We start from the raw sequence: 14,912 nt of genomic DNA on the forward strand, positions 1-14,912 counted from the left end.
CTTTAGATTCAGCACAGTACTTGTTATGTAATGTCCTTCTCCATCACTTAATTATCACAGGGCTTATTAGCTAAGCCACTTGGGCCTTGGTACTGGGCTTGTTAGTCAATGTCTTGGGGCTCAGCACAGGGCTTGTTAGCCAATGTCTTGGGGCTCAGCACAGGGCTTGTTAGTAAGGTTCTTCTCCATTACCTGGACCTTGGTACTGGGCTTGTTAGCCAATGTCTTGGGGCTCAGCACAGGGCTTGTTAGCCAATGTCTTGGGGCTCAGCACAGGGCTTGTTAGTAAGGTTCTTCTCCATTACTTGGGCCTTGGTACTGGACTTGTTAGCTAATGTCTTGGGGCTCAGCACAGGGCTTGTTAGTAAGGTTCTTCTCCATTACCTGGGCCTTGGGACAGGCCTTGGGACATACATGTAGCTTCATTGTAGCTATGTACTTCTCTGTTACCCAATCTCTTACAGATTGTTAGTTAGGAAATGTACAGGTATTCTACTTATTACAAGAAATAAGGAGGCCAGCATATACACCATAATGTCATAAAGGCAAAACTTTTAACTATATATGTCATGGGCGGCCTGTGTAACTACGTGAGCATGTCGGAGACATATGAGGTGGGATTTATATATTGAGGACACTGGGTAAATACAATCAATCTGTCAAAGTACAGTCTATATTGATAAAGAGATATGCTACAATGCTTAGCTCTCTCGACATTTATAATTTACAATCACTTTAAATATTGATGTATACCCTGGCCCATTTTTGCGTTACTACTAAGGATATAGTGACCATGTCTAGGGTGACAACTTATAGGTCAGAGAGCTGATCCAGACATAAATGTTTGCCTGTCATCAGTTTTGATTTAAATGTATATTTGTAGCAGGCCTAGAGATACTATGATGCTTCATACGGTATACTTTGATTGAAATTTTCTCAATACATTTTGAAATAATCTTATTGTCAATTACTGAAATATTGGACAATTTGTTTCATGAAATGTATCTGCCACTGTAGAAGTTTGGTAATACTAACTTATTTACACCAGATATATGGTATTTTACACCTAGAATTTTTCCATATTTAATTGTAAGTTATATATGCAAATGTTTTGAAAACATGTTCTTGAGGGTAGCTGTAACCTTAAAAGGCCATGATATTTTTATTCACTAAACACAACTTTGAATTCCTACAGTATGTATCTTTTTCATTTATCTACTGTTAAACAAAAAAATCTTCAGTGTTGAGCAGCAGTCTTGAGCTGTATAATATACACTGGACCATGATCATCTATGCAGAACAGCCATCAAGTCAGCATCCTCTCTTTATCTCAATGGCGATGTTAAGATATCAGTTTTTTGTTGCAGATATGTTTTTGTTTGTGTCGATTAATGCAATTTACTGGTGATGTACGTGTGGTCTAAATGTTTGAAGGAAGTGCACAGCAAGGATGGTTAATCCCCATGCCAAGTGATGGCGATAATTCATCTGCCACAATGGATGCCTGCAGTTGGCCGACTTAGATGTTTGTGTAGATTCACATGTCATTTTTCTTTAATTACTTAAGTATGAGATAATCTGTCTGTCAGGTTACCATGACACTTCAGATCGGAAAGTTCTAACCATGGTTTCCTATAGTCTGACCTTGAGCCGACCTTGGTTGTGAAGCCCCTGCCACATGGCAGCTGGAACACTTTCCCCCTAATTTTTGTGGGTACCGCCTCTTTTAATGGCCCACATGACATAGAAGTTAGACATACAAACTTGTATTCGGCTGCCTATTATTAAAATAGTTTTAAGAAAAATTATGACTTGGTTGTTAGGATGAAAAGATGTAAGCAGCTGTCGTAAGCAGTCATAATGATCTCTTCTTTACTCATCCATACAGGCCTTGTGTAAACTACCGTAGCAATCCTATAGTGCTCACCATAGCAACACTTTTATGATACTAAAACAACTGTTGGTGTGGCTACCCTGACTCCACACAGTTACTGCTAAGTATGTACTCCATAATCTTCTATCATTTTAGTTGAGGAAACAAAACAGTTGTTTGGTATCCATGGTGATATGACAAACAGTGTCTATTTACTCTGATGGATAAAGCTGTTTGTTTGGAATGTCTGCAGCTTGTGTGTGTGGCTGTTATCATATCAATGGCCATATAGACTCGTAAAAGACTCCTATTCTTTTATTTTAGAAAATATATAAGAACTTTATGTAAAACTTAGAAATTTTCATCTGCAGGTGCTTTCTTCCTCTGACTTCGTTTGATCGCTCTTTGTTTCTTTGTGTGTGTCTCTCTCTTTGTCTCCCTGGTCTTTTCTTCTCTTCCCGTCTCTCCCTACCCAAAGCCCTCACCTCCTTCTGTGTCCATTCTTATCGGGCCTTATGAACTTCTCCCTATCTTATTTTTCCCATCCTGTTAATTTTGTTTGACCCTTCTTGACTGAGGTGATTGCAAGTGACCAGGTAGCTCATTTGGTTAGAGCAAGTCAGTAGTAGGTCCTTGGTTCAAAACCTGCTGGTCTAGGTCCTGAGTTCAAATCCCGTTGGTCTGGTCATTGCTTTTTTCCCTGCCCTGTTTTACTTATGTACATTGCCTCTTCATGCATGCTATCCATATACACAACTAACTTAAGTTATCCATTGTAGGGTCATGGAGGTTTGGACATAAAAGCCTGATGTCGAGTAAAGAAAATATTTATTTCTGTAATCAATATGTCAGAAGCGTTATAAATGGCTATAAGTTCTTTGAAATTGAAAGTTTTGTTATGACTGATGTGTATTATGTATGCTTGAGATGCCTAATCATGCCCGGAGTGGCAATTACATACGTTTGTAAGTAAGACAAGTAGATTTAGTGAGTCATTCTGTCACAACAGACAGCTGGCAAATGACTTCTTTATTACCTGTTACGTTAATCTATTATTACCAATGACTGGCAAACAATTTGACACCAGTCGACGTACCACACACGCACAGTATTAAGTATAGTGCTTATGTTGATCTTATACTATATGACTTATCAAATATAAGATTGTGTAAGACACCTGTTGGGGTGGATAGTTATATTGTACTTTGTTAGGGTGAATGGTGGTGTAAACTTTCTTTTTGTTCATAGCTTATTCCTAGCCTGGGTCAATCACCAGTGACTAATCTATGCAGGTAGCTTAATGTATTAGAACTCTATCTAGGGTTGGAGGTAGCAGGATCAAATCCTGGTCTTTCCTGTATTTTTCTTCTCCTGTCATAGTTGTAACATATGTGAGTGATATGGAGAATCCAACAATTAAATGTAATCAAAATTTTGTTACAGATGAAAAATGTTATCTTTCAGCATAGAAAAGAATGAATTAACCTTAACGGGCCAGATAAGGTGACCCAACAGGCCAAGTCTTGGGTCGTTTTGCCTGTGAAATAAAATAATGTAAACCTGCTGTCTCCATTTCATTGGAAAGTATGGATGAGATCTGTATTGAAAAAGGCTATGATTTGATATGTCTGTAAGTCAATACAGCTGTATCCTCATCAGTGTTAACTGCCTGTGACCTGAGCTGTCAGCCCACAAATAGGATGTAATTTATCAATTGTTCATCTGGTGGTGGCCATCAACTTAATCATAGCTGTGTGTGGATAATAAACTCATCAAGATAGAACCTTCAGTTCTATCAGGATGTGAAAGTAAAAAAATTCTCAACGATAATTAAAGAACAGAGTCCATAAGGGGAAGGATGTATATTTGTCCCAAATACCTTTGTTGGGATAGTAGTGCCAAATAGGATTACCCCCTCCTGAATTGCCTCCCCTGGATTGTCTCCCCTACATTGGCTACCATTCTCTAACTCAAATTTTAAAACACTTCAGTATTCGCATATGCTCTTGAGTGACAGGGTGCTTATTTCTATGGAAGATCTAGGTTTGTAGGTAATTTCTTTCCACAATGCATAGGATCCACTTTAAATCTGCCATGTTCCACTGCTGTCATTACAAACCATTGAACCCTATTGGAACTGTCAGTCATGTGACGGTGGGGCAGGTGACCCCCAGACGGACAGTACACACACTCAATACTGTTTGGAGTTCTCATCTAGCTATGACAAATATTTGCATGAATATATTAAGTGTCAGATTCCTGCATAATAACAATTTGCATTATTTTGTGACACTTGCATATCTGGGTCATCTACCTGTGGACTTGTGATATGAATATAGGTGTAGAAAGACCAGATTTTGTTAATCATGTTTCTATTTTATGCCAGCTTGTTTACCTGCCAATCAGATAAAAATATAATCCTCCATAAGAATATTGGTTGTACTGGTGAGGCTTAAAACCTGTTACTCTGAGTTAACACTGAGTTTTCATGATCAGTTTGTACTTATATTAGATCAATATTTCACCGCTTGCCAATGCAGTGAATCTCTGCTGTGATAATGATAAGTGTTTCAGGTGTAAAATTGACAGGTTTTTCCCAAACTTTAATGTCCTTGTCATTAGGATGCAGTGCACATCCACTGTATTCGTGAAGGTCTTGTGAACCCTCACAACAAGATACTGTCCTTTTCGGGGGTGCGTGTATATTAACATTCACCTCACACTGTAAGTGATACACCCACACAGACAAAACACTAACAGGAATCTCAATATTGTCTGTTACTGACAATAGGCGGTAGGGCAGGAAATGCTTACACAAAAATTATAGACTGGTTGTTGAACCTGGGAGTAACCTTACATGGTAAAACACTAATAAAACTGGTGTGGGCTTTGATGGGGGAGGGGATGAAGAGGTTGTTTAAATGTCATCAAATATCACCTACAGCACCAATAAGCAGTTCTGTTCTGTTAATATGTATAATAAAAAATACAGTGAGTCTGAAGGAATATTTTTTTGCAAGTTCAGCAAATAAACAGGACATATATCACATACTGGTTATAGTCAACAAAGACTCTCTACCGGGTCACACTTTGTTTTTAAGTATTTCTTAATGAAAATATTTCGGATGACCTTTTTAGATTCAAACATCTTTGTATACAAGTTTAGTAATATGTACCAAAGATTGCTATCCCATATCTTCTACTCAGATTTGTCTGTGAACAACCCGATACTGTTAGAACTTTAAATACACTCATTTCAAATGTCATTCCAGAATTAGATTATAAATTGAATATTACATACGATGTACTTTTGATGTGACACTTGGTCATTAATCAGGTAATGTGATGAATATGTTATGGTGAATCGTGAATGCAAAGTTAAGTAATGTGACTTTGAACAGTTTTTTGTAGTATGTAGTTTTTATTGACACATCTACGATATCAAATACACAACATGTACTGGTGTTTTGTGGAATTCATTTAAGGCTGGAATACATTACCATTTATACAAGCATTTTACTACTGCCATGAAAAATCCAAACTACCGCCATTTGTACTTTATAAGTCTGAGAATGAGACATTGAAGCAGATGCTATAGGCAGTTAATTAGTTTTGTGTCCGCTCAGTGTCTTGGAGAAGGAAATTGTATAGTTATAGCAAAGGCCATTTGAAATATATAAACAAGTTATATATCTTGCATCAACACCTACAACTGAACAGAAACAGGTTACACCTCCTGACCTACAACTGAACAGACACAAGTAACCCCTCCTGACCTACAACTGAACAGAAACAGGTAACACCTCCTGACCTACAACTGAACAGACACAAGTAACCCCTTTCAGACCTACAACTGAACAGAAACAGGTTACACCTCCTGACCTACAACTGAACAGACACAAGTAACACCTCCTGACCTACAGCTGAACAGAAACAGGTAACACCTCCTGACCTACAACTGAACAGACACAAGTACCCCCTTTCAGACCTACAACTGAACAGAAACAGGTAACACCTCCTGACCTGCAACTGAACAGAAACAGGTAACACCTTTCAGACCTACAACTGAACAGAAACAAATTACCCCTCCTGACCTACAACTGAACAGACACAAGTAACACCTCCTGACCTACAACTGAACAGAAACCCATTCTGACCTACAACTATAAAGGAACGATTTACCCCCTCATGCTTTATTTACAACTGAACAGAAACAAGTAACCAACCTTATAAGAAATCTTATCATTAATTTGTATCCCTACAACTCAGGTCTGCCTGCACATGACATAAACTTGCTATAAAACCAGGATACAAGGACTAATGCCTTGTACCCTGATAACTTACTAACCATTACAATGTCGGTATCTGATAGTGAAGTGACCCCACCCAACCCCCACGACCTTGTGATGGACAGCTTTATGTGGACATCCCACATCAGGTCCCTAATGATGGGGATTAACATTCCCTACAGCCCAGTGAAGGTCAAGATCTTATTTTTAACGGTTACTAGGATGAATACAATGAAAAACTGAAGTCATGTTTTTGTCAAGAGGCCTCAGTTTAGATTTTGACCTACATGTATCTGTTCCTGTAAAGCACCTAAACTTGTTGTTATGTTTGAATCCAATGTTGGTGTAGAAATGGACTGGTCAAATCCTTAAAGCTACTTAATTTATATTGGTCCAGGGGGATGGACTGGTCAATTCTTTGAATGCACTATATATTGGTCCAGGATGAACTAGCCAATATTTTTAATACATTAAAATGTATAGGTCCAGGAATGGACTGGACAATATTTTAATCCTCCTTATATTAGTCAAAGAATGGGTCCTGTCTTTCAGTCCACTCTGGTGTGTTGGTCCAGGTATAACTCACCGTTAACTCACCGTTGTCGACGTCATACAATTAGTCATAGACTACTATTGACGCTTCTACTAATTCTATTGGTACGGACTCCCGGTCTGCACCTCCCGCTCTGTAGCATGCGGGGCTGAATTTTCCTGGGTGGTGTGGAACTGATTGTCCAATCAAAAGTTCAAGATGATGGAATTTAACCCATTCACCCCTAAAGTCACATTTGAACCTTACCAATTCAAAGACTGGGCAGTGTCCCACATTTAGTCTGGATACGTTTTGGAGTTTTGCACCATTAGGTCTATTGTGTTAGAGTATCATTTCATTCCCATGCAGACCAATACCAATGGCATTGTTTCCAACCAGTCCAGCTAGGTCAATATGAAGTTCGGTCAAGTGTGTTAGAGGCACTGTTTATATTGGCAGCCAATCATGCTTGTCAGGATTAAGAACTATATGTAACAGTCTGCAGGCTGTCAGATTTCCATCAATCTGAGACTCCAGTCAGTGAAGGGGAAGGGGATGTAGACTTCATTTAGAAGGGGCTGTTTATGATCATATGCTTCATTAAAGCCATACTTGTATAATATGTGACTGCCCCTACCATGTACAAGCTTTACCTTTTCCTCTCAATTAATTAAGAAATAAAAAGAGAGGTATTGAAACAGCAAAGGTTTTAAATCCAATGAGGATTTTGTATTTAGAAATTGCTAACTCATTTCTAAAGACTGTAATCAATTTTAACTGTACGTTGCAAGTGACACCCCTTTCAAGGAAACAGCCAGACTTTAACCTATAAATTTATAAAAATAAGATATCCACCTGTGTAGGAACCTGCTGCTTTGAGAAGTGATAGATATTACTGGGTGATCACCTGTCTTGCATTATCCTTCCTGTTATAGACTCTGCCCCAGTTATATAGCCAGGTGTTGAAGATCCCTAATCCCTGCCAGATGACCTTTGGAGACCAGACAGGGTTTTGTTCTGCTGTTGTTCCTGAGACCTGTGACAGATCCCTAGATTCTCTGGCATGGCTGGGTTTCTGTGACCTTAGATCATGACAGAGTATTTCCGGAGGTTTTTTTTTATAAAAGTTTTCCATCCTGTCCAAACTAGATAATGCCAAGAGATTGGGGCTACAACCCATAATCTTTAGGTTATGTTTTCTTGTACAATACTGTGATGACAAATTGAACGCCATTCAGTTTCACGGAACACTGTAATTCCGTCCATTTTAAACTCTCTGTATTAATGCTTCATCAGCATTAACGGCTCACCTGAAATCTTAACAATAGGTTTGCTCGAGAATGTCTGCATTCACCAAATAATCTCCTCTGACTTATGATAGTGGTTGTAGATAAGTAGGGTATACTGTGTGTGTCAAACCAATGGTATGCATCACCGAGGATTTCTACCTCCATCATTTCTGATAGGATTCACTCAGCGTTATCCATGACTTAATTTCCTCGGTATACAAGTTTGAGAGAGTCAGGTGGTTTGAATGAATGAAATACTGATTACAGGTGTTGGTAATTATACAGGTGTCACTATTTTACAACTACATACATCATGAGAAGTAAGTAGGGTACATAGCTCAGGTATAAGTTCAAACAACTACAGGTGAAAAGCTGTGTCCGTCAAATTATTTAGGAGTAAACCTTCACTCTCAAACAGCAACCCCATCATCACCCTCAAATACCAACCTCCCAGACTTCACTTCCTTCCCGACATAATTAACTATATTACAAAGACATGTACATAAAATGCATCTTTCAAGCATACAAATCATTTCCAGGGCTTAGAAACCACTTCCCTAACTCACATTTGAGTTAGTTCTCTGCCCTAGTAACTTACTTTGAAGTTAATTTTCTCTCTGTATAACTTAGTTTTGAGTTAATTATCTCCCTTAATAACTTTGTTTTGAGTAAATTCTCTCCCCTAAAAACTAAGTTTAATTCTCTCCCCTAATAACTGAGTTTTGAATTAATTCTCTCCCCTAATAACTGAGTTTTGAGTTAAGGAGTTTAATAATTCTCTCCACTAATAATTTTCTCCCCTTATAACTTATTTTTGAGTTAATTCTCTGCCCTGATCACTTACTTTGGAATTATTTTTTTCCACAAATAACTTAGTTTTGAGTTAATTTCCTGCCCTAATAACTTAGTTTTGAGTTGATTTCCTGCCCTAATAACTTAGTTTGAGTAATTACCCCCTACCCATATCCTACTGCAGTTCTCAATAAAACAGTCATGACCTCCTGACAATTCTATAGACCCTACAAATCAGACATTTTGTGTGGGTTTTTATCAAAGACATACACTGCCAGCTGGTTATAATGAATTCTAAATTAAGAAAATAAAAACAGATTTGGAGCTGCACATGAAAGAAAAACTTGTCAACTGGATAAATTTTCAATTTATCTTGGAGAGTAAAAAAGTAATGAATATGTGACAAGTCTATCAGTAGAGTTTCAATTTCCTGCTTTTCCATCAATGCTGACAAACGTTTCTATTTGATAGTCTACTTTCTCCTTAGATCGGTTGATGGATGGTTGTCCCTGTGTCAGGTAAAACCAAAATCATGGCCACCTGTTCAAATTCTAAAATGCCTTAAAAATTTACCACCAGAAATAGTATTTTATTGAAAATGTACATTTGATAAAATGCACTTGGAAATGATAAAAATTGTGAGAAAATCAATTTCCAGTGATTGTAAAAACTGTAAGTGGTAGATGTCTATTTATTTTGTTAATCTGGTGGGTTATAAATTACAGATGAAATCACCTAGAATGTCAGGTGGGTGGAAGTTAGAGTCAATAGCTGTCAGGTGCTCCACTGACTAGAAATGTTATCAACCAATCAGCTGCCATAAATTCTTATACCCTCCATCAGGTTTCCTGAATAACGTAAAATCACCAACATGTCGTTTTGTCATTTGTGGAGAAATTAGGTCAGAAAGTAAATTTAAATCTACCTTTAAAACTTTTTTTTCCGTAAAAACTAGAGAATGAATGTTAAAATAAAAAACAAAGATAGAACTTGACAACATAATAATGCAACACAATGTCTTTTAATTGTGTAATACTTGACAAAATATATTTGATTACATTACAAATGGGCAATATACACTAAAGCTCTGGCCTTTTAAAACTAATACGTCCAATGTTAACTTTGTTAGGATACATTTACCATTAATTTTAACTCTATGTGTATTAAATGTAGACTCACCCGTGTTGAATTGGCCTTCTTGTTCAAGGGTAAAGATGACAAAAATGAAGGAGGGCTAAAATGTTCCACTTTGCAGTATATGAGAGGAGTTTAACTTTACTTTGCACCAGCTCAGATAAATAAATAAAATCTACAGTGCTGCTTATATTGAGACTTCTTGTTAATCAACGTGTTTCTACATCAACTCTCTGTAAAATGAGCTCAATTGTGAGTGACCATTGTTGATTGTCTTGGGCTATCTTAAAACAGAAATATCCTATCTGAAAGAGATTTGTTAAACAGTCTGATCTGGAAAGAAAGGTTTCGGTGTAAAGTGAATGCACCAGTACAAACTTGCACTAGAGTTTGGGGAGTGTGATAAAACAGATCCCCATGTTTTTACAGTAAATGCCCCCTGATGGCTACCAGATATAGCTAAGGGATGATCGTGAGATTTAATTGTATCTACTACCTGATAGGGCTTCCTGGGAGGAGTGAATGACGTAGGCTGGTGGTGGTTTCCTGGGAGGGTCCTCGGACTCATCACACCGATCACTGTGGTTACACCACATTACAGATCACACTGACTCGGCAAGTTTTACGTATTAAAATTCAGCCTGTTTTAGTCGGTTGGTACCATTGATCTGTTTTTCTTTAACGCCCGCTATATTTATCCCAACATTTCCAAAGATTAATAATCCTGAAAATGACTGGAGAACCAACACATGGTCGAGCCCTTACCTTGGCCAGGTGAAGAATGTATTAAACTGTCAGATGGATCCGCTAATTATATTAACCACTTACTTAATCATCAAATATCTATTTTAGTCATTTCTACTCCAACACCTAATGCTAAACAGATCATTAGAATTTTTCAGATTTTTTTTTCACAAACACATGACACAACATTTCGTACATGATGCTGAAGTAGTAAGTGCTTTACCTGAATCACTATTTCCCCTCGGCTGGAGTGATGTACATTGTGTGTGGAAGTGAGATGAGAAATACACCTGTATAAGGTTACAACTGATCACATGTGGCTAATGGTTAGCCCATGTAACTTACAAATAATCTGTCAGAAAGAGCTGAGAAGTTTGAACAAAGTTAAAAACCACTTTCATCAATAAATAGTTCTCCTTATATTGTTTTTGAGAAGTTGTTCCATGGGCGTAAAATATTGGTTGAAGGATCTTGCACAATACCATTCTGATACTTTATACCCATTCACCCCTAAAGTCACATTTGAACCTTACCAAATCAAACACTTGACAAGTCCAGTTTAGATGTGACTAGGGGTGAATGAGTAAAACCACTTCATAGAGAGAGAGTCTTAAAACATAAAATTATCTATTGAATATTTTAAAATGATTAATTATTATCTGAATCAAATTTAATAGGTTCTTGATTACCAGAGTTCAGTTATGTTCTTAAGTGAGGTTTGGATTATCATAGTCTGGATTAGTGAGATTTGGATTATCATAGTCTGGATTTAGTGAGGTTTGGATTATCATAGTCTGGATGAGTGAGGTTTGGATTATCATAGTCAGGATGAGTGAGGTTTGGATTATCATAGTATGGATGAGTGAGGTTTGGATTATCATAGTCAGGATGAGTGAGGTTTGGATTATCATAGTATGGATGAGTGAGGTTTGGATTATCATAGTCTGGATTAGTGAGATTTGGATTATCATAGTCTTGATGATTGAGGTTTGGATTATCATAGTCTGGATGAGTGAGGTTTGGATTATCATAGTCTGGATTAGTGAGATTTGGATTATCATAGTCTTGATTAGTGAGGTTTAGTTTAGCATAGTCTGGATTAGTGAGGTTTGGATTATCACAGTCTTGATTAGTGAGGTTTGGATTATCATAGTCTTGATTAGTGAGGTTTGGATTATCATAGTCTGGATTAGTGAGGTTTGGATTATCATAGTCTAGATTAGTGAGATTTGGATTATCATAGTCTTGATTAGTGAGGTTTGGATTATCATAGTCTAGATTAGTGAGATTTGGATTATCATAGTCTGGATTAGTGAGGTTTAGTTTAGCATAGTCTTGATTAGTGAGGTTTGGATTATCATAGTCTTGATTAGTGAGGTTTGGATTAGCATAGTCTGGATTAGTGTGGTTTGGATTATCATAGTCTGGATTAGTGAGGTTTGGATTATCAAAGACCAGACTAACAAAGTTCTGCGATAAATGAAGTTCTAGATTATGTATGTTCAGAAAATCAAGGTTCTGGATTATCACAGACCAGATTAAAGAGGTTCTGTATTATAAAAGACCAGATTAACTGAGTAATGGATTAGCATAGTCCACATTAAAGAGGTTATGGATTATCACAGACCAGATTAAAGAGTTTATGGATTATCAAAATCCATATTTGAAAGGTTCTTGATTATAAAAGACCAGATTAACTGAGTTATGGATTATCATAATCCATATTAGAGAGGTTCTGGATTATCATAGTCTATATTAAAGAGGTTATGGATTTGGATTATCAAAATCCATATTTGAAAGGTTCTGGATTGTAAAAGACCAGATTAACTTAGTAATGGATTATCATAGACCATATAAAAGAGGTTCCATATTATCAAAGTCCAGACTCATGATTTTCTGGACTACCAGGATCCAGATTACAGAGCTCAAGGCTCTGTACAAAAACTAAAACTGTACCCTGTATTATTGAAAGATAGTGTTACAGTGTAAGTCTTTGCATGTATTCTCACATAGTAATGAGAACAAAAGTATCTGACTCGAGAGCTGGGCTACACTAGTTTCCACCTGAGTAAAGGTCTTCATAGGGTTCCATTACTTCTATGTGGATAAAGATTTATAACTGACCACAACACTGACCTCTTGACCACAAGCAAACAACTCAATGGGTAATATCCACTTGTGAACAGATTTTGAGGCTGGCATTTCATCAAAAGCTTGTTACTTATACAATGGCCACCACTACAGGGCACTCCATGTATATCCTCACCTGAGAAAAGAGATTTAAATTTATTGTGTGATCAAAATATTTAGCACCTTTGTCAAAATATTTTATATAGTATTTTGTATATTGTTTCAAATTAAGTCTACTGGAGGAAAACTTGATGTACATTTTGTACTGCTACCATTTGACCAGCTATGTGTTGTTATAAAGGGGTTTTATGAACTATTTAGAAAGGGAGAGATACACAATGTAGCTGTTTAAAAAAAAAGGGGGGGGGGGGAAGATACCTTCAAACCTTGATATATGTTGGCAGTGCGCTCTCAAATTGAAATAGTAAACAAATTGCAGTAAAGTAATATGGATCATTTTGACAAGAATATTGAAATTCATAAATGTTAAGTTGAAGAATGTTCTTGAGAATTAAGAAAGTTTGTGATACTTCGTCAGAACAAGTGCCACTACATGTAACACCTACATGTAATACATGCTTACCAGACTTTTGAAGTTTCCTTTGGGGAAGATTCAGCGTTCCCAAAATTAAAAAACTAAATAAAATGTGTGTATATACTCCCTAGAGACAAAATAACCCTTTAAAGTGACATATTTTGAGTTGTTCTTGCAGATGAAATCATTAGATCTTGAATGTAGAAACAGGTTAGCAAATTCACTGGTTGGAAATATTAAATTGAAAGATCCAAAACCGGAGACCCCTCCTAAATGGGGAGAGTTGGCAGTAATTATACTATAATTGATATAAATGATTCATGTATATAACTGGTCTTTGGAACAACAGGATGTTGCTTGAGTCACAGGTCCAATTGAACAACATGTTGTAAAGATACCTACATGTATGTATGTTACTTGAGTCACTGGTCAAAGTTTTTAAATTTCTCCTAATTTCATTGTTATCTTGTCTTCATATAGCATTGTTTTTCTTACATAATCCTGTCAGAATATCCTGGAACCGTTTTATATATTGGATTACGAAGAATAAAGCTGACAGAATACCAAAGGTTTTATTCATTATTTGTACTGTCCAATGAAATCCAGCGTTGAATTACCTATTTGGTTACGTACGTCTAACGCTGTCACTCTTGTCTTACAGATGCAGGTACAAGGGCTCTTTTTCCGGACATTTTCAATTTAGCCAATAGTTCGGAAATCTCTGTGAATGCTACGTGTGGAGAGAATGGCCCGAAAGTGTTTTGTAAGTTAGTGCAACATGTGAAGATATTTCCATCGTCCAATCAGCATTGTGATATCTGTGATGCCTCCAGCAACATCGCTTCTCAACGTCATCCGATTAGCAATGCCATAAATGGTCGCAGGTCTTGGTGGCAGAGCCCTTCCGTTACCAATGGATGGGAGTATAACTACGTCACAATCACCCTCGATCTCAAACAGGTATGTCTGACGTACAGCTACATCACAATCGGTCATTGGCCTGTCCGTACATTTATTGAAATGGTCAACAGAGTTTGCATATCCTGGGACTTAAAATACAAACATACTTTGGTTTCTGTAGTTTGTTTTCAAAAAAATGTATCTCCAAATTTGCTTTAAAGCAGTTTCACACATCTCTGAAGTACAGTTTACATCCTGCAGCCCTGTTTGACCTTGAGTTACTCCAGAATGACCACAGCCAATACGTTGATATTAAACAACTGTTATTTGTACATGTGTGCCTTACATGTCATTTTGTTGTACCAATCAGTGCACAAATCCGTCAACTTTATTTATATCATTAATCTGTAGGCATACATGATCACTTTATAAAAACGCCAGTTTCAAAGAGCAGCTAATTTCAGATTGAATTGTCATTTTACCTTGAATGGAGAATGGATTGAGTGTGCCAGGGTGAAAGGATTTAATTAGGAACTGACGGGGGCACATTATTCTCATTCTAACAAACAGTGTTTACTCTATAGATTTATGTTCACAATAACTCATTTTGATTGAAGAATACATTCTCAACTTTCATTTAGTTTGCCAGGTCAGGAGAAAACAGATTTACCTGTTTTGTGTATTTACTGATCGG

General features: G+C 37.0%; 1 protein-coding gene across 2 annotated transcripts in view; it reads left to right on the top strand.

The window, feature by feature from the left end:
* Nucleotides 1-14,912, top strand: part of LOC110463298 (laminin subunit alpha-1-like) — a 135,752-nt gene that overhangs the window by 41,332 nt on the left and 79,508 nt on the right. For both annotated transcript variants that reach the window (XM_021517793.1, XM_021517794.1), the window contains exon 2: nt 13,980-14,278. In XM_021517793.1, coding sequence (XP_021373468.1) covers nt 13,980-14,278 — 299 coding nt within the window. The remainder of the gene's footprint in view (nt 1-13,979; nt 14,279-14,912) is intronic.

Source organism: Mizuhopecten yessoensis, unplaced genomic scaffold (assembly GCF_002113885.1).
Source record: "Mizuhopecten yessoensis strain PY_sf001 unplaced genomic scaffold, ASM211388v2 scaffold10885, whole genome shotgun sequence".
Taxonomy (NCBI): Eukaryota; Metazoa; Mollusca; class Bivalvia; order Pectinida; family Pectinidae; genus Mizuhopecten; species Mizuhopecten yessoensis.